At 43.3% G+C, this 25,255-nt stretch overlaps 1 protein-coding gene across 1 annotated transcript in view; it reads right to left on the reverse strand.

Annotated features, from left to right (window-relative positions):
* Positions 1 to 25,255, reverse strand: part of SLIT1 (slit guidance ligand 1) — a 463,725-nt gene that overhangs the window by 114,355 nt on the left and 324,115 nt on the right. Inside the window, exons 9-10 of the mRNA XM_075348376.1 lie at positions 11,472 to 11,619; positions 6,063 to 6,134 (exon numbers count right to left, since the gene is read on the reverse strand). Coding sequence (XP_075204491.1) covers positions 6,063 to 6,134; positions 11,472 to 11,619 — 220 coding nt within the window. The remainder of the gene's footprint in view (positions 1 to 6,062; positions 6,135 to 11,471; positions 11,620 to 25,255) is intronic.

Below are 25,255 nucleotides of genomic sequence, written 5' to 3' on the forward strand. Positions count from 1 at the left end.
TTTACTTCCAATTCCTGCCCCCTATATCGTCTGATTCCTTCCCCTCCATGTACTTTTTTACACTCTGTACCTGTATAAATTCTGGCTGTCGACGGGTTCATGCAGCTGCTTTTGAATACCCTATTAAATCGATGGCTGGGCCATATATGACAAGCTTTTCTCCCCCCCATTCACCTTTTGTGCCTCCCCTATTTCCTCATAGACTGTAATCTTACAAGCAGGGCCCTCACTCCTCTTGGTATCTGAATTTTGTTGTTTTTTAATGTCTCATATTGTCTGTACATGTCCCCTCTGAATTGTAAAGCGCTGCGAAATATGTTGGCGCTATATAAATAAAAATTATTATTATATTATTATTATATTTAAAGGGGTATTTAGATCCTATCCAGGGCCGGCGTCAGCACGCGGCATACCCAAGCAAATGCCGGGGCCCTGGAGAGCTGGGGGGGCCCACTCGGACTCGTCAGTTCTGCTGCCCCGGGCCGGGTTCCGGGGACCGCAGTCCTTGGCACTGGAAACTGTGGCTGCCGGCCCTTTAAGGCCCGCAGAGACAGCGTTCACTGTGTTCTCCTGCATTGAGCATCATCTGTGGGCGGCGCTACCGCCCGGCGTCCTGCTCGGTCGCACAGATGAAGGAGTCACAGTGCCAGCCAGCGACCCCCGGTACATCGCTTCCCTCCAGCGCTGTGTGGGCCCCATCTGCACCGTGACCTGATCAGTATGTGGGACATCACTCCCTCCCCGCCCCTCCCTGTCCCCCCGTGCGTGTGTGGCCCCCGGAGCCGCGTGTGTGGGCCCCGCAGAGCCGCGTGTGTGGGCCCCGCAGAGCCGCATATGTGGGCCCCGCAGAGCCGCGTGTGTGGGCCCCGCAGAGCCGCGTGTGTGGGCCCCGCAGAGCCGCGTGTGTGGGCCCCGCAGAGCCACGTATGTGGGCCCCGCAGAGCCGCGTGTGTGGGCCCCGCAGAGCCGCGTGTGTGGGCCCCGCAGAGCCGCTTGTGTGGGCCCCGCAGAGCCGCGTGTGTGGCCCCCGGAGCCGCGAGTGTGGGCCTCGCATATCCGCGTGTGTGGGCCCCGCAGAGCAAGATGTGTGTTTGTATGTATGTATGTATGCATGCAGCAGAGCAGTATGCGTGTCTATATGTATGTATATATATATGCAGCAGAGCAGTATGCGTGTCTTTATGTATGTATGTATATATGCAGCAGAGTAGTATGCGTGTCTGTATGTATGTATGTATATATGCAGCAGAGTAGTATGTGTGTCTGTATGTATGTATGTATATATGCAGCAGAGTAGTATGCGTGTCTGTATGTATGTATGTATATATGCAGCAGAGTAGTATGCGTGTCTGTATGTATGTATGTATATATGCAGCAGAGTAGTATGCGTGTCTGTATGTATGTATGTATATATGCAGCAGAGTAGTATGCGTGTCTGTATGTATGTATGTATGTATATATGCAGCAGAGTAGTATGCGTGTCTGTATGTATGTATGTATATATGCAGCAGAGTAGTATGCGTGTCTGTATGTATGTATGTATATATGCAGCAGAGTAGTATGCGTGTCTGTATGTATGTATGTATGCATGCAGCAGAGCAGTATGCATGTCTGTATGTATGTATGTATGCAGCAGAGCAGTATGCGTGTCTGTATGTATGTATGTATATATGCAGCAGAGTAGTATGCGTGTCTGTATGTATGTATGTATATATGCAGCAGAGTAGTATGCGTGTCTGTATGTATGTATGTATATATGCAGCAGAGTAGTATGCGTGTCTGTATGTATGTATGTATGCATGCAGCAGAGCAGTATGCATGTCTGTATGTATGTATGTATATATGCAGCAGAGTAGTATGCGTGTCTGTATGTATGTATGTATATATGCAGCAGAGTAGTATGTGTGTCTGTATGTATGTATGTATATATGCAGCAGAGTAGTATGCGTGTCTGTATGTATGTATGTATATATGCAGCAGAGTAGTATGCGTGTCTGTATGTATGTATGTATATATGCAGCAGAGTAGTATGCGTGTCTGTATGTATGTATGTATATATGCAGCAGAGTAGTATGCGTGTCTGTATGTATGTATGTATATATGCAGCAGAGTAGTATGCGTGTCTGTATGTATGTATGTATATATGCAGCAGAGTAGTATGCGTGTCTGTATGTATGTATGTATATATGCAGCAGAGTAGTATGCGTGTCTGTATGTATGTATGTATATATGCAGCAGAGTAGTATGCGTGTCTGTATGTATGTATGTATATATGCAGCAGAGTAGTATGCGTGTCTGTATGTATGTATGTATATATGCAGCAGAGTAGTATGCGTGTCTGTATGTATGTATGTATATATGCAGCAGAGTAGTATGCGTGTCTGTATGTATGTATGTATATATGCAGCAGAGTAGTATGCGTGTCTGTATGTATGTATGTATGCATGCAGCAGAGCAGTATGCATGTCTGTATGTATGTATGTATATATGCAGCAGAGTAGTATGCGTGTCTGTATGTATGTATGTATATATGCAGCAGAGTAGTATGTGTGTCTGTATGTATGTATGTATATATGCAGCAGAGTAGTATGCGTGTCTGTATGTATGTATGTATATATGCAGCAGAGTAGTATGCGTGTCTGTATGTATGTATGTATATATGCAGCAGAGTAGTATGCGTGTCTGTATGTATGTATGTATATATGCAGCAGAGTAGTATGCGTGTCTGTATGTATGTATGTATATATGCAGCAGAGTAGTATGTGTGTCTGTATGTATGTATGTATATATGCAGCAGAGTAGTATGCGTGTCTGTATGTATGTATGTATGTATATATGCAGCAGAGAAGTATGCGTGTCTGTATGTATGTATGTATATATGCAGCAGAGTAGTATGTGTGTCTGTATGTATGTATGTATATATGCAGCAGAGTAGTATGCGTGTCTGTATGTATGTATGTATATATGCAGCAGAGTAGTATGCATGTCTGTATGTATGTATGTATATATGCAGCAGAGTAGTATGCGTGTCTGTATGTATGTATGTATATATGCAGCAGAGTAGTATGCATGTCTGTATGTATGTATGTATATATGCAGCAGAGCAGTATGCATGTCTGTATGTATGTATGTATATATGCAGCAGAGTAGTATGCATGTCTGTATGTATGTATGTATATATGCAGCAGAGCAGTATGCATGTCTGTATGTATGTATATATATATGCAGCAGAGCAATATGCGTGTCTGTCTGTATGTATGTATATATGCAGCAGAGTAGTATGCGTGTCTGTATGTATGTATATATATATGCAGCAGAGTAGTATGCGTGTCTGTATGTATGTATATATATATGCAGCAGAGCAGTATGCGTGTCTGTATGTATATATATATGCAGCAGAGCAATATGCGTGTCTGTCTGTATGTATATATATATGCAGCAGAGTAGTATGCGTGTCTATGTATGTATGTATATATGCAGCAGAGTAGTATGCATGTCTGTATGTATGTATATATATATGCAGCAGAGCAATATGCGTGTCTGTCTGTATGTATATATATATGCAGCAGAGCAATATGCGTGTCTGTCTGTATGTATATATATATATGCAGCAGAGTAGTATGCGTGTCTGTATGTATGTATGTATATATGCAGCAGAGTAGTATGCGTGTCTGTATGTATGTATATATATATGCAGCAGAGCAATATGCGTGTCTGTCTGTATGTATGTATGCATGTATGTATGCAGCAGAGCAGTATGCGTGTCTGTCTGTATGTATGTATGTATACATGTAGAGCAGTATGTGTGTGTCTGTCTATATGTATGTCTGCAGCAGAGCAGTGTGTGTGTGTCTGTATGTATGTATGTATGTAGCAGAGCAGTGTGTGTGTCTGTCTATATGTATGTATGCAGCATAGCAGTGTGTGTCTCTGTATGTATGCATGTATGATGTGTATCTATGTATGTCAGTGTATATGACTGTATAGATTTGTCTGTTTATATGTATTTTTGTGAGTTTGTCTTTAAATATGTATATGTACGTGTATGTATCTGTGTATGTGTGTGTGTCTGCGTGTTTACGGGGCCCACTGGGACTCTTCCGCCCGGGGCCCACAAAAACCTGGAGCCGGCCCTGATCCTATCCCAATATGTAGTAGGTGTAATAATAATAATAATAATAATAATATTAGCAAATACCTCTAATTAGAAATTTAGTCTAGTTCTCCTGATTCACTATGTCACTTACCTCATGTGCAGGGCATTGCAGGACCTTAGGGTAGTACTTTATTTGGATATTTAAAGGGGTATTCCCATCTCCAATCTCCTATCCCAATATATAGTAGATGTAATAATATTATTAGCAAATACCTCCAATTAGAAATGTAGTATAGTTCTCCTGATATAGCCATGTCTCTTACCTCATGTGCAGGGCATTGCAGGACCTTAGGGTAATACTTTATTTGGATATTTAAGGGGGAATTCCCATTTACAAGATCCTATCCTAATATGTAGTAGGTGTAATCATAATAATATTAGCAAATACTGCCAATTAGAAATGTAGGAAAAACCACAAAGAACTATATCAAAAAAACACCAAAAAGGAGCCAAGACAAATGATATGTGCACACACAGAATGTGGTGAGCCTTCCTCATAAAGATGGCTGCAGCCGAGGTGCAAGATGCTGATGTCACAGCCACTCAACCTCCACACTAGAGGGGAGGGGCGGCTGCTTAGCATAAGATCTTTATGAGGAAGGCTCACCACATTCTGAGTGTGCACATATCATTTGTCTTGGCTCCTTTTTGGTGTTTTTTTTATATAGTTCTTTGTGGTTTTTCTAACTTATTCAGTGTAGGGACTCGCAAGTGTGAGAATCCTTGACGAACGGATTGCGAGCTTACATATTTTAGGCCAAAATCTAAACTAATATCTCACTATTTGAGGTATGGCACATTTTATCCATTTTTGCAGGATGTGTGTGGACCTTTTGAATTCAGGTGGTTAAATGGTGAGCCTGTCATGTGTTATGTACTCATAGTGCTAACTGACCCGCCTGGACCTGGTGTTGTGCGTCATTTATAGGCCATTATTCAGACACTGTGCGTCTCGTGTATCCGTGCGAGATGCACCTATATAGTGCTGTTTTGCCCGCCTGACCTGGGTTTCTGGCGTCATTTATAGGTCACAGTTCAGACACTGTGCATTTCACTCATTATATGATGGGCTCCCAGTGCAAGCCTTATTAGTGTGCATGTCTTATGCTAAGCAGCCGCCCCTCCCCCCTAGTGTGGAGGTTGAGTGGCTGTGACATCAGTATCTTGCACCTCGGCTGCAGCCATCTTTATGAGGAAGGCTCACCACATTCTGTGTGTGCACAGACTCCTCTTTGGCTCCTTTTTGGTGTTTTTTTCAATTAGAAATGTAGTATAGTTCTCCTGATTAGCTATGTCGCTTATCTCATGTGCAGGGCATTGCAGGAGCTTAGGTATCCATAGTTACGACCACGATCAACTAGCTGTCACTACATGCGTGGTCATAACCTAAGGTCCTGCAATGCCCTGCACATGAGGTAAGTGATATGGCTTATCAGCAGAACTATACTATATTTCTAATTAGCAGTATTTGCTAATATTATTATTGTGATTACACCTACTACATATTGGGATAGGATCTTGTAAATGGGAATTCTACCTTAAATATCCAAATAAAGTATTACCCTAAGGTCCTGCAATGCCCTGCACATGAGGTAAGAAACATGGCTATATCAGGAGAACCATACTACATTTCTAATTGGAGGTACAGTATTTGCTAATATTTTATTATTACACCTAAAACATATTGGGATAGGATCTTGGGGATGGGAATACCCCTTTAATTTGAAAGTTTATGTATGGAATTTCACAAAAGTAGTAATTAGATTCAGGTTGTGACCATTCATCTTTTATCTCTTCTCAAGAAATGTCTTAGCCACTGTCTTACAAATCGGACAGGTGCTAACATAAGGAAAGGTCCATTATAACAGACCCAATGATATGTGTCTCAGTGCCCATCAGTACTTACATCCTGCGCAGCTTCTTATATGGAGAGAACGTTCCAGGGGGCACCGACTTGATGCCATTCAGCTCCAGACGTCTAGGTACAAAGAAAAAAGAAAATTAGGTTCAACGCCAAAAAATGAGAACTAAATAAAATATCTATCATATCTGTATGGAGGATTAAAAAAAACACAAAAACAGAAAAAGCAGAATACTCATGAAAGCAGCCGGAATCAATTAAGAGCAAAACCTGGTCACAGCCGCTGTCAGTCAGTGCGGAGACCGCGATTACAGAGCGGTGACTGAAACAACGAATACGCCACCTCCGTGACTGACACCTGAACGTTGCTGGGAAGATTAAAGTTCTTTTCCTCCCGGCAGCAAGGTTCGAGTTGCAGGCGCCGTCGGATTTCAAATGCTATTAACCTGCAGATTAACCTCATATCTGCAAGTTAATAGTGTTTTTTCACCTGACAGGTTCCCTTTAAGTATACTCTCATCCCTGAATTTCGGTCTGGTGATGTGTACGTGAGATGGTAGCTAATACCCCCACATAGACATACTTATAAGTAGGCAGAAAGGGGGTGCACCGCGCTATCACCAAGAAGTTAAAGTTGCTATATTAATCTCTTTATTGCTTTGCACATGTCAACGCGTTTCAGAGATCTGGTCTTCTTCATCAGGACATCAAAGAAGAAATTAACAATCTCTTTTAATCTTTTAATCTCTTTTTAAACTGAATGGCGATTTTTTTTTTAACAAGCATTTAAAGAATACCTGTTACTACCGTAGCTTTAAAAAAAAATAAAAATACCCAACAAGTTAAATACTTCATAAAATCCCTGACCTTTCCTGATTCTTCTGCTCTTTTCCATTTCGTGCTGCGTCGCTCCATTGCAGAGATATCCACATTTGTTGCTTTGGAAGGGCAGTATGTGAAATCTCTACTTGCAGTTCATCTGGGCGTTTCTGCAGTTTTCTCTGGGGGCGTGCACTTTCACTCCTCCCTCCCAGATAGTGACAATCACATGCCAAGCTACATTTAGCAGCTCCTGGAAAGGAGGGATGGAAGCACATGCCCCTAGAGAAAACGCTGAAGAAACACCCAGCTCGGAGATTTCACATACTGCGCTCCAAAAGCAGCAACTGTGAATATCTCTGCAATGAATTGATGCAGCGTGAGACTATAAAGAGCGGCAGAATCAGGTGAGCTCAGGGATTTTTACTAAATATTTATTGAATATTTTGGGAACAAGTGACAGGTCCTCCTTGAAGAGGCTCACAGGCTTACTCCAAATTCTTTAAGAACGCTTCCTATAAAATGTGTAAGGAGGCCATAGACTAGGTTCACAAAATTGTCTCTTATTGCAAATTTTACACACATTTCTAACTGAAAACCTTATACTAACGAAAATGTGTGCATAGTTTACTCTATTATGTTTGCTATACATAATTACTTAGGTTGATAAAAGCCCTAGGTCCATCTAGTTCCCCCTTCTTCCACCAATTCTACATTTTGTCCCTAAGTCACTTATAACCACCAATGTTGTGTACTGAGGAAATCCTCCAGCTCTGATATAAAAGCTGTTATAGTATCTGCCATTACTACCTCTTGTGGTCGGCATTCCACAGTCTGACTGCTCTAACTGTAAAGAACCCTTTCCTATTTAGCTGCTGGAATCGCTTTTCTTCCACTCGCAGTGAGTGCCCCCTGGTCCTTAGTATTGTCTTTGGAAGGAATAAGTCATGTGCCAGTCCTTTATATGGACCACACATGTATTTATACATATAAATGAGATCTCTTCTGAGACGTCTTTTTTCTAAGCTAAACATATCTAACTCTTCCATCCTCTCATCATACGGGCGGCCTCCATTCCTCATCATACGGGCGGCCTCCATTCCTCATCATACGGGCGGCCTCCATTCCTCATCATACGGGCGGCCTCCATTCCTCATCATACGGGCGGCCTCCATTCCTCATCATACGGGCGGCCTCCATTCCTCATCATACGGGCGGCCTCCATTACTCATCATACGGGCAGCCTCCATTACTCATCATACGGGCGGCCTCCATTACTCATCATACAGGCGGCCTCCATTCCTTGTAGTAGTCTAGTTGCCGCCTTTGAACTGACTCTAACTTCTGAATGTCCTTTTTAAAATGCGGAGCCCAAAACTGGATCCCATATTCCAGATGTGGCCTTACAAGTGATTTATAGAGGGGTAACAATACGTTGGGATCGCGGGATCTAATCTCTCTTTTTATACACCCTAGAATCTTGTTTGCTTTAGCAGCTGCTGCCTGACATTGAGTGCTGCTGCTCAGCTTATTTGTAATGAGGATACCCAAGTCCTTCTCCTGTTCTGTAGTCCCGAGTTTACTTCCATTTAATGGATCCGCAGCTATAGGATTACTCCGTCCTAGGTGCATTACTTTACATTTATCAACATTAAATCTCATTTCCCAAGTATCTGCCCATTCCGACATCTTATCCAGATCTTTTTGTAATATTGTACTATCAAGGTCAGTTTTTAATATCCTACATAGTTTGGTGTTATCAGCAAAGACTGACACTTTACTATCAATCTCATCTACAAGGTCATTGATAAAGATTAAAAAGAATCGGTCCTAGCACAGATCCCTGCGGCACCCCACTGCTCCCAATACAGATCCCTGCGGCCCCCACTGCTGACTATGGCCCATTTAGAGAATGTACCATTTATGACTACTCTTTGTTTCCTATCTTTTAGCCAATTCCTTACCCAGTTGCACATAGTTTCCCCTAGTCCTTGCTTCTGGAGCTTTAGTATAAGGAAGGCTATTATGTGGTACAGTATCAAATGCCTTTGTAAAGTCCAAATATTTTATTTTTATGTTAGTTTTTTGTTTTTAACAAATGCAATGAAACAATTCGAAGAGGATGTTAGTATTGGTTCGTTATCGCTTTTCTAGTTCGTTTTCCCTTTTCTCCTCCTTTGCTGTAACATATATCGTCCGGTAGCTGCTGAAAGTGACCTTCTGAGAGCTGAAATCAGACCCACGGGATTCCTCCTAATTAATATTTCTTGCTAAGTGTCCTCGGATTGAGCGGTGGGAAGAAGTGACCTGTCAGCTGCGCACATGAAGCAGAATGACCGGAGTTAACACTCCATCAATTACATTTAGCGGATGCCAGCAGGAGCCTGTGTAATGATTTGGTGTTATAACAAAGCGGGTGGAATGTTTTCGGCTCCGCTGCGTTTTCCGGCTTTTGGACCGCAGCTGCGTATTTACTAAAGTCACTTCTTCTTCCCCCAGGAGGACCGGACATTGGAGGAGATCAGCTGTAACAGCGAGCCATGCAGTGATTGCAGGACGGAGCGGTGCCGGCACCGTGTGACACATGGGGGCTGCGGACACTCAGCTCACCAGGGACTATGCTTTTTATTATATAGACTATGCTTTTAGTTAAAGTCTATCATATGTGTTTGTCTATTTAGTTTTTTTTTATGTTCTTCATTATGGGTCGTCCAGAGGTTATCTGAATTATGTAAAGATCATTATGTATATACTGTACAACTGCATCTCAACAAATTAGAATATCATCAAAAGTTAATATATTTCAGTAATTCAATACAATAAGGGAAACACATAAATTATATAGAGTCATTACACACAGAGGGATCTATTCCTATATATTATATAGAGTCATTGCACACAGAGGGATCTATTCCTATATATTATATAGAGTCATTACCACAAAGTGATCTATTCCTATATATTATATAGAGTCATTACACACAGGGGGATCTATTTCTATATATTATATAGAGTCATTACACACAGAGGGATCTATTTCTACATATTATATAGTCATTACACACAGGGGGATCTATTTCTATACATTATATCAAGTCATTACACACAGAGGGATTTATTTCTTTATATTAGATAAAGCCATTACACACAGAGGGATCTATTCATATATATTATATAGAGTCATTACACACAGAGGGATTTATTTCTTTATATTAGATAAAGCCATTACAGACAGAGGGATCTATTCATATATATTATATAGAGTCATTACACACAGAGGGTTCTATTGCACGTGTTTATTTCTGTTAATGTTAATGTTTATGGCTTACAGCCAATGAAAACCCAAAAGTCATTATCTCAGAAAATTAGAATAATTACCACAAAACACCTGGAAAAAGCTTCCTAAGCGTTTAAAATGGTCCCTCAGTCTGGTTCAGTAGGCTGCACTGTCATGGGGAAGACTGCTGACTTGACAGATATCCAGAAGGCGGTCATTGACAGACTCCACAAGGAGGGTAAACCACAAAAGGTCCTTGCTAAAGAAGCTGGCCGTTCACAGAGAGCTGTATCCAAGCATATTAATGGAGAGTTGAGTGGACGGAAAAAGTGTGGTAGAAAAAGGTGCACAAATAACCGGGATAACTGCAGCCTTGATAGGATTGTTAAGAAAAGGCCATTTAAATATTTGGGGGAGATTCACAAGAAGTGGACGCTGCTGGAGTCAATGATTCAAGAGCCACCACACACAGACGTATCCAGGACATGGGCTACAAGTGTCGCATTCCTTGTGTCAAGCCTCTGTGTGTAATGACTCTATATAATATATAGGAATAGATCGCTCTGTGTGTAATGACTCTATATAATATATAGGAATAGATCCCTCTGTGTGTAATGATTCTATATAATATATAGGAATAGATCCCTCTGTGTGTAATGACTCTATATAATATATAGGAATAGATCTCTCTGTGTATAATGACTCTATATAATATATAGGAATAGATCCCTCTGTGTGTAATCACTATATAATACATAGGAATAGATCTCTCTGTGTGTAATGACTCTATATAATATATAGGAATAGATCCATCTGTGTGTAATGACTCTATATAATATATAGGAATAGATCCCTCTGTGTGTAATCACTATATAATACATAGGAATAGATCTCTCTGTGTGTAATGAGTCTATATAATATATAGGAATAGATCCCTCTGTGTGTAATGACTCTATATAATATATAGGAATAGATCCCTCTGTGTGTAATGACTCTATATAATATATAGGAATAGATCCCTCTGTGTGTAATGACTCTATATAATATGTGTGCTTCCCTTTTTGTATTGAATTACTGAAATAAATTAACCTTTTGATTACATTTTAATTTATTGAGATGCGCTTGTAGTCACCTCATACAACTAACGAAAAGTGACCATAGGTTGACCAACTTCACTCATTTTGAAGGAGCAGATTGGCCATAATGTGTATAGAGGTGTCCTAACTTTTCCGAATGGCAGTTGTAGGGGGAAATGAAGAATCAGGCTGATGTAATTCCATATGCCCCATCCTTTTGTTTTCAGGGAATGATCTTTTCAGTGTGAAGAGAATAGACTGTGGGTGATGAGGCGATCTTACATTTCCATCATGGTCTCTGGTAGATTTGCTGGGATCGCTGTTAAGCCTTTCCCTCGACAATCCACGATGCCATTGCTACACGTGCACATTGCCGGACAGGAGCCGATGGAGAGGCTGCAGATCTGAGTGCTGGACGCATCCGTCTGACCTGGAAGACAAGAGCGGAAAGTTATTTACGAGAACACGCGCTGGTGTCCTACATGCCGGGCTGGCTTTCGGGGACTTTTTCTGTCTTTTACACATATTTTTGAATTGGGCTGCCTGATTTACATCCATTATTTATTTGGTCCTATGTACCTCCTATATTCAGGGCTTGTAGCTTAGTATATGCCCACATGATGCCACCATATAGTGCCAAAATAATGTTTCTGTCATGAATTTACCTTCCTTGGATCCTGCGGGAATTGTCCCTATTGGGCTGTGTTCCTGGTCCCAATCTTTCCTTGAGTCAATCAGTGGTGGTCCCTCAGCCCATAAACACTGCAACCCCAATTAAAATCCTTGCCATGTGGATTTTTTGGATGATCTTGATTGTTTGCCTATTGTAATGACTGACACCTCTTGACTATTCACCTAACTACAATTAGGATCCAACTTTGTCCTTGACCGTGCCTCTTCAGTACCGACCGGTTTTATTTATTTTTTTCCATCAATTCAGTCAACTGGTCAGCCGCTACTCCATGGGAGCAACCCAGAAACCCCTGCGGAAAAGGCTAGTTTATGGGATATAGATGTCACGCTAGGTAAGGGGAAGTACCAAGCGAGCGGCGAAGGATATGAAGGGAAGGGGACCCCTGCGTCTAGGGAAGGGGGAGATGGTGACCCCTGACCAAATCTACCGCTAATCCAGGGGTCCCTCCCCATCCTATGCGCCAAGCCAGATACCTGACCCTAGGAATCTCTAGTGCTGGACCCTAAATAGGGAACGGATGGGATAAGCTTTTCATCAACCCCACTAAACACTATAGAAGACAGAAGAAGGACACACAGGGAAAAAAGTATGAACTACTTATCATTAGATGACTCAGGTAGAAGTTCAGCAACGATACTACGGAGGAGTACAAGCCACCTGCTTGCAACCAGAGCTTGTATGAACAGAATAATATCACCAGCACCAGTCCAGGGAAGACGGGAGTATTTAGACACATAGAGAATACTGATGATCAGCAACTGGGTAGAAGGAGAGCTCCTGCTGATGAAAATCCATCAGGAAAGCTACCTAATACAATGAATACTGACAGCAGGAACAATGGAAAGTCAAGGAGCATTCCGTGCAGCCAGATGCTGTGACCTTCTATTGCCAGAAACCACACGACTGTCAACCGTGACAACACGTTTGGATCAAATCCATTCTTGTTATATATATATATATATATATATGTTAGTCTATATATATGTTAGTATATACGGTATATATATATATATATATATATATATATATATATATATATATATATATATAAATATATATATATATAAAAATATAAATATATATATATATATATATAAATAAACATATATATACATACATATATATATATATATATATATATATATATATATATATATATATATATATATATATATATATCTATAAAAATATGATATATATATATATGTATATATGGGCGGCACGGTGGCTCAGTGGTTAGCACTGCAGTCTTGCAGCGCTGGGGTCCTGGGTTCAAATCCCACCATGGACACCATCTGCAAGGAGTTTGTATGTTCTCCCCGTGTTTGCGTGGGTTTCCTCCCACACTCCAAAGACATACAAACAGGGACTCTAGATTTTGAGCCCCAATGGGGACAGTATTACCAATGTATGTAAAGCGCTGTGGAATTAATAGCGCTATATAAATGAATACAATTATTATTTTTTTATATATATATATATATATATATATATATATATATATATATATACACACACATATGTATATTTATTTTTTTTATTTTTTTTGTCCATGTGCATCAGAACTTTTCCCAATTTACTTTCATCTTACCCGCGGAGTTACTTCCTTTGCAGGAAACATAAGCCAATTTTCAATTTTTCCCCACCATCTACAACAGACCCTGTGTATAGTTACATCCCTGATGGTATCAATGTTGTCCAGTTTTTATACATGGAGGGATCCAGTGACGGACACAGACTTTATATGGGCCCTTTGGTGTCCAAAATCTCATCATAATGCACAATTCCAGCAGCTTGGAGGTGGTAATGGGCCCCTGACCTCTTGGGCCCCTGCGCGGCGGCTGCACAGATTGCACCAATGATGTGTCCGCCCCTGGAGGAATCAGTATACAGCACACAGGGTCCACATTCTGGTATATCCATCGCTCTGTCCCTTTAAACCGTGATGTCGCTTCTCCAGCATTTTACATGTTGTGTGAGATCTGCAGATAAAACCGCACTATAACCTCCAGCAATTTTCTCTTTTCAGCGTGCACTGCCATAACACAATAAAAAACATTTCCATAATTTATCCCAGAATGAAGAACTGGATAATGACAGAACACAATTTCCAGTCGCTCTATACAAAAGAGAAATAACCTCCGGAGCAATTTTAGATTACAAACATAAACGTTAGCAAAATAAATCTGTGCCGAGGATTCCTGAAATCTATTTAGAAGAGGAAGAAGAATACCGCGAGGATGTGACCAAGAAAGGGGAACCGGCAGCTGATGGAAGCGATAAACCAAAATGAGTCTTACTTTAGCTTTAGATTATCATCTACGAGGGAAATAAGCTATAGACATGCCAACAATAGGACTTAGACGTGCCGATGAATTGCCTGTGTATCTTTATAGGGTTCGTAGCCTAATTTTACTGATTCTGATCGCCATATCCTCTCTCATAGACAGAGATAAAATAGTCACTGTCATTTCATCAAACTGTGCATAAATCAATAATACATGTGAATACAGGAAAGGTTGGAATATATCTTATCAGAGAAATCTGCTTCTTTCTCCGCTTATGAGCCACTTCTTCCCATTTTAAAAAATAACTATTCAATGTTTAAAACAAGATGGACTGATGGCTCACTGCCAGTTCAGGTTAAAACTACTTATTGAAGTATATGGAGGAAGAGGAAAGAGCAGAGAAACAGATTGTGCAGCATAACATCTCAGAGCTGGATTCACAGCTACACTGCTCAGAACTGCTGTATAATGCCCCCCGCCCCACTGCTGCCATAGAATATGTCCCACATAAGGACAAGAGAGCAGGACGTTCATGTCTTTGTGCTGTGTTATTTATATATATATATATATATATATATATACTGTATATTATATAAAGCTAAGTGTATGTATGTATGTATGTATGTATGTGTGTGTATGTCCACTAAAGGAATTTGCACCGTCGCATTTACAATAACGAAATTTTGCACAGACGCTCCATGTGACTCAGGGAACGTCATAGACTATATTTTAACAGGAAAATTTAACCCTGCGTTTTACAGTTACTCTCCAAAACACCTGTCTCCATTAAAGTCAATGGAGATAGGAGCTACAGGCTATTAATAGGAGCTGTGAGTGGTTGCTATAGGAACAAAATAAATTGTTAGTATAAGAAGCTTATGTGTGAGGTAATAAGATGTCAGTGGAGAGACAAATAGAGACAGACAGAAAGAGACAGACAGGAAAGCACAGACAGAGAAAGAGGCAAACAGGGAAAGAGACAGAGACAGTCAAAGAGACAGACAGGAAAGCAGACAGGGAAAGAGACAGAGGGGGAAAGAGACAGAGGGGAAAAAAGAGACAGAGGGGGGAAGAGACAGAGGGGGGAAAGAGACAAAGGGGGGAAATAGACAGAGGGGGGAATGAGACAGAGGGGGGAAAGAGACAGAAGGCAAAAGAGACAAAGGAGGAAAAGAGACAGAGGGGGAAAGAGACAGAGGGGGAAAGAGACAGAGGGGGAAAGAGACAGAGACAGAGGGGGAAAGAGACAGAGAGGAAAAGAGACAGAGGGGGAAAAGAGACAGAGGGGGAAGAGACAGAGGGGGAAAGAGACAGAGGGGGAAAGAGACAGAGGGGGAAAGAGACAGACAGAGGGGGAAAGAGACAGGGGGGGAGAGACAGAGACAGAGGGGGAAAGAGACAAAGACAGAGGGGGAAAGAGACAGAGACAGAGGGGGAAAGAGACAGAGGGGGAAAGAGACAGAGACAGAGGGGGAAAAAGAGACAGAGGTGGAAAAAGAGACAGAGGGGGAAAGAGACAGAGAGGGAAAGAGACAGAGGGGGAATGAGACAGAGAGGGAAAGAGACAGAGGGGGAAAAGAGTAAGAGGGGGAAAAGAGACAGAGGGGGAAAGAGACAGAGGGGGAAAGAGACAGACAGAGGGGGAAAGAGACAGAGGGGGAAAGAGACAGACAGAGGGGGAAAGAGACAGAGGGGGAAAAGAGACAGAGGGGGAAAAGAGACAGAGGGGGAAAAGAGACAGAGGGGAAAAGAGACAGAGGGGAAAAGAGACAGAGGGGAAAAGAGACAGAGGGGGAAAGAGACAGAGAAAGAGGGGGAAAGAGACAGGGGGGAAAAAGACACAGAGGGGGGAAGAGACAGAGACAGAGGGGGAAACAGACAGAGATAGAGGGGGAAAGAAACAGAGGGGGAAAGAGACAGAGACAGAGGGGGAAAGAGACAGAGACAGAGGGGGAAAGAGACAGAGACAGAGGGGGAAAAGAGACAGAGGGGGAAAGAGACAGAGGGGGAAAGAGACAGAGGGGGAAAGAGACAGACAGACGGGGAAAGAGACAGGGGGGGAGAGACAGAGGGGGAAAGAGACAGAGACAGAGGGGGAAAGAGACAGAGACAGAGGGGGAAAGAGACAGAGACAGAGGGGGAAAGAGACAGAGACAGAGGGGGAAAGAGACAGAGACAGAGGGGGAAAAAGAGACAGAGGGGGAAAAATAGACAGAGGGGGAAAAAGAGACAGAGGGGGAAAAAGAGACAGAGGGGGAAAGAGACAGAGAGGGAAAGAGACAGAGGGGGAATGAGACAGAGAGGAAAAGAGACAGACAGAGGGGGAAAGAGACAGAGGGGGAAAGAGACAGACAGAGGGGGAAAGAGACAGACAGAGGGGGAAAGAGACAGAGGGGAAAAGAGACAGAGGGTGAAAAGAGACAGAGGGGAAAAGAGACAGAGGGGAAAAGAGACAGAGGGGGAAAGAGACAGAGACATAGGGGGAAAGAGACAGACAGAGGGGGAAAGAGACAGGGTGGAAAAAGAGACAGAGGGGGAAAGAGACAGAGACAGAGGGGGAAAGAGACAGAGATAGAGGGGGAAAGAGACAGAGATAGAGGGGGAAAGAGACAGAGACAGAGGGGGAAAGAGACAGAGACAGAGGGGGAAAGAGACAGAGACAGAGGGGGAAAGAGACAGAGGGTTTAAAGAGACAGAGGGGGGAAAGAGACAGAGAGGGAAAGAGACAGAGAGGGAAAGAGACAGAGAGGGAAAGAGACAGAGGGGAAAGAGACAGAGGGGGAAAGAGACAGAGGGGGAAAAGAGACAGAGGGGGAAAGAGACAGACAGACGGGGAAAGAGACAGGGGGGGAGAGACAGAGGGGGAAAGAGACAGAGACAGAGGGGGAAAGAGACAGAGACAGAGGGGGAAAGAGACAGAGACAGAGGGGGAAAGAGACAGAGACAGAGGGGGAAAGAGACAGAGACAGAGGGGGAAAAAGAGACAGAGGGGGAAAAAGAGACAGAGGGGGAAAAAGAGACAGAGGGGGAAAAAGAGACAGAGGGGGAAAGAGACAGAGAGGGAAAGAGACAGAGGGGGAATGAGACAGAGAGGAAAAGAGACAGACAGAGGGGGAAAGAGACAGAGGGGAAAAGAGATAGAGGGGGAAAGAGACAGAGGGGAAGAGACAGACAGAGGGAGAAAAGCGACAAAGGGGGAAAGAGACAGAGACAGGGGGAAAAGAGAGAGACTTGCCTAATATTTCTGCATGCGGTGTGTGTGTATATATATATATATATATATAATTATTTTTTTTGTGTGTATATATATATATATATATATATATATGTCCAACAATGTAGACCAGCTCACTCCTGTGAATCACCTGGAACCTCAGCTGACCTGGTTAACTCCGTTGTGCCCGGATCAGGATGTAGGAGTCCATCCATACAAATGTGAACAACGACAAGGCAGAGTCCAGCAATAACGTGAGCAATCCAGGGTGCTGTTAAAAAAAATGTTTCTTTCTTTTTATCTTTTTATTCATAGATCCATTAAAATACAGTGGTCTGTCCTATCTGCGCTACTTTCCTGAGATAATGCTGTTCTGAATTGCTTGGACCACTGTATTTTAATGGATCTATGAATAAAAAGAAAGAAAAAATTTTTTTAACAGCATCCTGGATTGCTCACGTTATTGCTGGACTCTGCCTTGTCGTTGTTCATATATATATATATATATATATATATATATATATATGTACACACACATATACATCACAGACAAATATGGGAGCCGTTGTGTTTTGGTTTGAAGACCCAAGACTAGTTTATACATTCCGGTCTGAACAAGTTGTGAAACAAGGATTGTGAAGATGGTGTAAAGATTTTTTTAAATTGACACACAATCTTTCAACTGAGTCTTAGGGCGGCTTTGCACACTACGACATCGCAGGTGCGATGTCGGTGGGGTCAAATTGAAAGTGACGCACATCCGGCATCGCATGCGACATCGTAGTGTGTAAAGCCTAGATGTTACGATTAACGAGCACAAAATCGTCGTAATCGTATCATCGGTGCAGCGTCGGCGTAATCCACAATTACACTGACGCGACGGTCCGATGTTGTTCCTCGTTCCTGCGGCAGCACACATCGTTGTGTGTGAAGTCGCAGGAGCGAGGAACATCTCCTACCGGCGTCACCGCGGCTTCCGTAGGATATGCGGAAGGAAGGAGGTGGGCGGGATGTTTACATCCTGCTCATCTCCGCCCCTCCACTCCTATTGGCCGCCTGCCGTGTGACGTTGCAGTGATGCCGCACGACCCGCCCCCTTAATAAGGAGGCGGGTCGCCGGCCAGAGCGACGGTCGCAGGGCAGGTGAGTGCATGTGAAGCCGGTGTAGCGATAATTTTCGCTACGCCAGCTTTCACAAGATATTGTACCTGCGATGGGGGCGGGAACTATCGCGTGCGACATCGCAGCATCGGCTTGCGATGTCGCAACGTGCAAAGCCCGCCTAACAGCGTTGGTTTTTCACAGGTTTTCCTCTTCTTGCACAATTTCTACAAAAGAAGAACCTAAAGAGGACCTGAAAAAGTGTGCAGTTCCTGCTCTTCTTTTATTCCTGCTGCTTCCACTGCTCAGCAGTATGTTGTTTTTAAATATTTTTTTTTTAAATTCCACCCTAGAATTCCAGAGATATGAGCCTTTTTATTTAGGGCCTCAATGCCGGCTAGTGTGGATGACGTAGGACGCATCATGCACCCAGGATTCAGGAGAAGGAGGACAAAGATGGCCGAAAGAGGAGGCACCGGTACTGGAGAACGGAGATGCCCATCCTACCAGTCTGCTTCGCACCGCCCCTTAGGTGAGTGTTATAAAGTGATTTTTACATTCGACACAGCGACCTGCGGTCTTATATACAGTATGTTAGAATGCTGTATATAAGACCCCACTGGTGGTGGCCACAGCTTATAGTCACCAAATCTGGTGACAGGTTCCCTTTAAACAGGGGTGGGATTCAGCCGATTCTGTCCGGTTCTGGAGAACCGGTTGTTAAAAAAGCAGCCGGTTCCCCGAACCGGCAAAAACAGCTGCGGCGATCCGGTTCCCTGTATTCATTTGTGTTAGTGTCTCTTTAAAACTCCAACACAAATGAATGCCCGTACCTCTGCGCCGCACTTCCGGGTTCAGTGCAGCCTGTCTGCTCCCTGACCCGGGATGCAGAGACGCGCTGACGCTGCAGAGGTCACGACAGTGTGAGGAGGTAGCTCCTCCTCCTGCCGTCTGTCAGCATCAGTCTGCAGAGTGCCGCGGAGGAGGACGGAAGACACAGGAGAGGCTGCTGATGCTTGGAGCAGGTAAGCGCTCAGTGCGCCGAAGATGCAGGGAGAGGAGCCGCATAAGATGGGAACTATATGTGGCTATATGGGGAGAGGGACCACATAAGATGGCAGCTATATGGGGAGAGGAGGCCATATAAGATGGGAGCTATATGTGGCTATATGGGGAGAGGCCACATAAGATGGGAGCTATATGGGAAAAGGAGCCATATGGGACACGATTTGCAGGGGAAAAGGAGCACATGGGATTGAATCTGCAGGGGAAAGAGGCCATAATGGGATGAGATCTTCAAGGGGAAAGAGGCCATAATGGGATGAGATCTGCAGGGGGAAAGAGGCCATAATGGGATGAGATCTGCAGGGGGAAAGAGGCCATAATGGGATGAGATCTGCAGGGGGTAAGAGGCCATCATGGGATGAGATCTGCAGGGGGTAAGAGGCCATCATGGGATGAGATCTGCAGGGGGAAAGAGGCCATAATGGGATGAGATCTGCAGGGGGAAAGAAGCCATAATGGCATGGGATCTGCAAGTGGAAAGAGGCCATAATGGGATGGGATCTGCAGGGGAAAGGGGCCATTATGGGATGGGATCTGTAGGGGGGAAAGGGGCCATTATGGGATGGGATCTGCAGTGGGAAAGGAGCCACATGGGATGGGATCTGTATGGGGAAGGTCGTCTGTTCCAATTTTAGCAGGGCTTCTTTAGTAATAATTTTTAAAAACTGTAGAAAAACCATTTAATACAATAAGAGTGACAGTGACTGGAACATCTGGTGCTGGACAGGAGAGTGATGGTAGAGGAGGGGAAGAAGGGGAAAGAAATTATACTTTAAATTACTTGTATTTTTTGGTTGAGGAAAGTGCGTGAAAATGGGTGTGGCTAACAAAATGGGTGTGGTTACAGAATGGGTGTGGTTTTCAAATAGGCAGTCTTTACAGAGAACCTGTTGTTAAAAATTTGAATCCCACCCCTGCCTTTAGGTATATTAATACATTCACTGGTCACCTAATAACTATGATCAAGGGGGTGGATTAAAAAAAAAGCCATAGGGCTAGTGCCAAAATGCAAACATCAAACCAGGACTCCCCAAGAAGCAAAAGGATGCATCCCAGGCACCAACCCTGATTTTTTCCCTTGTTATCTATCCTGCAGCTGCATGATGAAGCAGCCTCCGCCTGCTTCTTGTTGCCTCAGTCAGTGGGAGGGACCTAAAGCAAGTCTGTGCATCATGGAGAGGCAGTATAATGTATAGCAAGCAGAATTAAGTGGTTGCAAAGTAATCTAAATCAACACAGAGCGCTGCAAGAAAATAAAAGAAAGCTAATAATGTATAGAATCGTAATTATTCCTTGTGTATGTGATTACTGCTGGGGAATCAGGCAATAAACAACATCCACAGAGATCTCAGACGTGTTGCCCATATGTCAGGGCTTCACTTAGGATTTCAGATAAAAAAAAAGTTCCTGTTTTGTAAACTTTATTGAAGGATGAGAAGCAGATAACAAGTTCATCTGAAGGATGTGGAATCGGGCAGTACGCCGCACATTACTCGGGCTCTGTATTCTCTCCACGCACGTTTTCACCTCTCGCAGTTTACAGCTCGAACGTTGCGGGGAATGAAAACAAACAGCTTATTTTTGCACATCGAAGTGGCCGATCCAGATGCCCCCGTGATGGAGATGTCCCCGTGCCACATGCCAGCGCTGTAATTAGAAGGCACCACTCTGGCATGATAAAGACGCGCCGCAGCAAACTGTAAAATAAATGATCTATGCAACCGGGAACACAGATTGCAAATGTGAAAGTGGTATAAGACTTTGTAATTAGGAGTCAGGAAGGAATATCTAATCCCGGAGTTCTGCTGTCTGGTGCACGCACATTGGCACATGATGCACCGTGCAAACTGATGGTGGTATGCATTATGCAAGGTCTAGGGCATTTCTTACCTTGAGACCCACATTGAGCTCTGACAGATGACCACGAGCCACATTTTATGTGAAGAAATCTGAGAAGCCCCCCGTGTGCCCCTCTATAGGTTATAATTTCCCAAGTGCACCCTCATTCCAATGAACAAGGTACATTTCAATTAGTAGCTGTCACGGTACCACTGTGGAGCATTTTGCATTGGAAAATGTTCTGCTACGTGTCTTGTGCACTTGCTGACAGGTTGTCTTTGAGCACTACTGTCCACACTGGTTTTGGGAGGTGCCTTCACACATGCGCCTTGTTCCTGGTGATTGCTCTGTTGTTTACTGGGCTTGCTCTGTCTGAACTTTGCCAGTCGTACTTCCTGTTTGCTCAGTGTGTTCTTGACTACTGTCTGGTGTAAGTGTTCTGATCTTGGCTTCTGACCTCGGACCTCTTCCTGACCACGTTTCTGTCTGCTCTCTGAACCTTATACGTTACCTCCCGGCTTCTTACCTCGGACCTTTCCCTGACCACTTCTCTGTCTGCTCCCTAACCTTATACGTTACCTCCTGGCTTCTGACCTCGGACCTTTTCCTGACCACGTCTCTGTCTGCTCACTGTACCTTATTTGTTACCTCCCAGTTTCTGACCTCGGACCTCTTCCTGACCACTTCTCTGTCTGCTCCCTGATCCTTATATGTTACCTCTTGGCTTCTGATCTTGAACCTCTTCCTGACCACGTCTGTCTGCTCCCTGAACCTTATATGTTACCTCCTGGCTTCTGACCTTGGACTTCTTCCTGACCATGTCTTTGTCTGCTCTATGAACCTTATACGTTACCTCCTGACTTATGATCCCGGCTTGTCTGACTATCCTTCTATGCATACTGGTCGTAGTGATTTGCATCACAGTAGATTTTGGAATAATAATAAGTTCCACAACTGGATATGTTAAACATGTTTTTACTATCCAGAGATAATCTTATACATGTGACCCTATATTGTACTGTCTTATTTGTCTTATTTGCTATCCACTTCATGATCAGCCCATACGACAGCTCCTGGCCGCCAGTGGAGAAAACATAAATCACTCATAAGTGAGTATATAGATGACACAGCAGGGGCTGCTACTTTCTGTGAGGTAACACATTTCCCTGCCTGTTTTATCATAGGAGTGAGTGTTTCTACTGCATCTCCAGACCTCTGAGCTCATCATAAATCAAGTCAGCGACATATAAGCTCAGCAGCTGCTGGAGCTCCTCATTGAGTTTATTTAGGATGAGCTTAAAGAGCTGGAGACAAGGCAGAAACACTCGCTCCTATGATAAATCAGGCAGGGAAATGTGTTACCTCATAGAAAGAAATAGCTATGAGCTCCTGTCCAGGAATTGTGGTATGTGCCAATCATGTTCCAGCATAGTCATATACAGCAAATAAGACAGTACATAGCAAGGGCAAACTTATTCAGCACAGGAAAGTGTTTTTAACACATCTACATGTGGGAATTATTATTATTATTCCAAGACCTATAAATTAATTAAAATGTTCTTTGTTCAAGGGACAACACTGATTAATTAATAATGGTCTCATTGCCCACTTAATAATGCAGAAGCAGAGTGTCTATTAAAGGTGATGTCTCAAATCACCAAATTATAACCATAGGGCAGGTTAGAGTTTGCTGATCACTGAGGGTCAAAACCACTGGGTCCATCCCCAATTCAGAGCAATGATACGCCACATTTGTATGAAGTGGGAATTATCAACGTGCACCATGCACTGGTCATCAACTGTGGGACTGCTGGAGGTAGCCAGGTACAACGCTCACATTTTTTCCATAAGTCCCCTAGACAATGAGCGATTACAACTCCAATCCAAAAGAGCAATTCAGCAGCAAACTCTCAATTTGGGATGTCCCTCCAATGTATTACTCTCTAGTTCTTGGACAAGTAAATAAAAGTTCCTATAAGCAAAGAAAAAGCTAAATCAATTAATAGAATTTTAAATAATGTTTTTTCAAAAATAAGACCTTCCCCAAAAATAAGCCCTAGCAGGAATTTTCAGCATTTTTGGACCAAGGCTTAAATATAAGCCCTACCCCGAAAATAAGCCCTAGTCACGGATCAATAATTAAGTGTCCGTGCAGCTAAAAAAGTTAAAGAACTAATACTGCAGGACACTTCATTATAGACAGTGGACTCCCCGCAATCATACTCACCAGACACCAAGCAGAAGGCCCTGCAGTAGATCACACACCCACACACACACACACACACATCAGATCACACCCACACAGGCATCAGATCACACCCACACACATCAGATCACACAAACACACATCAGATCACACACACACACACACATCAGATCACACACACACATCAGATCGCACAACCACACACATCAGATCTCTCACAAAATCACACATCAGATCGCACACACAATCACACATCAAATCATACTCACACACACACACTCACCACAACCAGCGATACCGATTTGGTAATGGCTAAATCCGTGTGGCTAGAAGGACCACTGCTGACATCATGGCCATGTGACCAGAAGGGGCGGGGCCTCCGCATACATAGCTGATACCAGGAAGCAACATTATTTTTGTAATTCCATGTGGGCATGGGGTTGTTTATAATAGAAGCGGGGGTCTGGTGTAAGACCCCCCGATGGGGCCATACCATACCGATTTTTTCTGGCTGGCAGAGATTTCTGAGATGCAGCGCAGTGGAACGCATAGGATCTGCAGTGGAACGCATTGTCCTCCATATGTTCCACTGCACTGCATCCCATATTTCCCTGCTAGATGGAAGCAATTGGTATCGCCGGATATGGTGAGTGTGTGTGCCATCAGATGTGTGATTGTATGTATGAATGTGTGTGTGCGATCTTATGTATGTGAGTCTGTCGGCCAGAAGCAGGGGATGCAGCATAGAGCTTACCTGCTTGGAGCCCCCAACAAAGATCACAGGAGGACCTGGGAGCCATGCAGATGTCTGGAGTCTGGTAAGTATGAGTCTCCTGGGAAGGGGGGTCTGCTTTTTTGGGGATATACTTATCCCCAATCATGTTTATCTAAAAATAAGACGTATTCCAAAAATAAGCCCTAGTGTTTTTATCGGGGCAAAAAAAGTGTAAAGCGGTGTCTTATTTTTGGAAAAAAACGGTAGTTTGAAGGAAAAAGGTGGCTCAGGTGATCGGAATGAATCAGGGCACACAATCAAAGCTGTAGTGTCACGCCAGAACATACCGTTGCAAAGCATCCAGCGCAACATAAGGGTAACGACGGGAGTGGAACCAAAGGAAGGCCCTGGCCAAAGGGAGAGGTGAGGAAGGATACCTCCGGAAAACCCATCTGAGTCTATATCTTATGCTCCCTAACTTTCCCATACGGGTTCTTTCCCTTGTCCTTGTTACGTGCCTAGGCCCTTGCTTGCCTTGAACTCATCATGGCTAGTGAGAAGGCTGGTAAGAGCACTAGTCTCACCACTGCAATAATATAACACAAGGTAAGTGAGACAGACAAAGGCAAAAAGACACAAAAAGGAAAACACTACAAGCTACTCCAATTAGGGGCATAGAGGCACACAGGACATCTCTGACCAATTTAAAGGTATATTAAATCATTAATTTTTGCACTTTACAAGCACTTTATAGCAACAAGTCCCATTAATTATACCTCTCCATCTAGTATTATATAAAACTACATATAATATTGCACTTTGCACTTTATTGTTTATATGCTACATATAACCAACGGATATTTATACAGTATTGGTCATTGCACTAGGCACTTCTATTAGCTGTTAAACCGCTGCTAAGTAGTATTGGGACAGTATTGATCCTG

The sequence above is a fragment of the Anomaloglossus baeobatrachus genome, chromosome 5 (genome assembly GCF_048569485.1).
Source record: "Anomaloglossus baeobatrachus isolate aAnoBae1 chromosome 5, aAnoBae1.hap1, whole genome shotgun sequence".
Lineage (NCBI taxonomy): Eukaryota > Metazoa > Chordata > Amphibia > Anura > Aromobatidae > Anomaloglossus > Anomaloglossus baeobatrachus.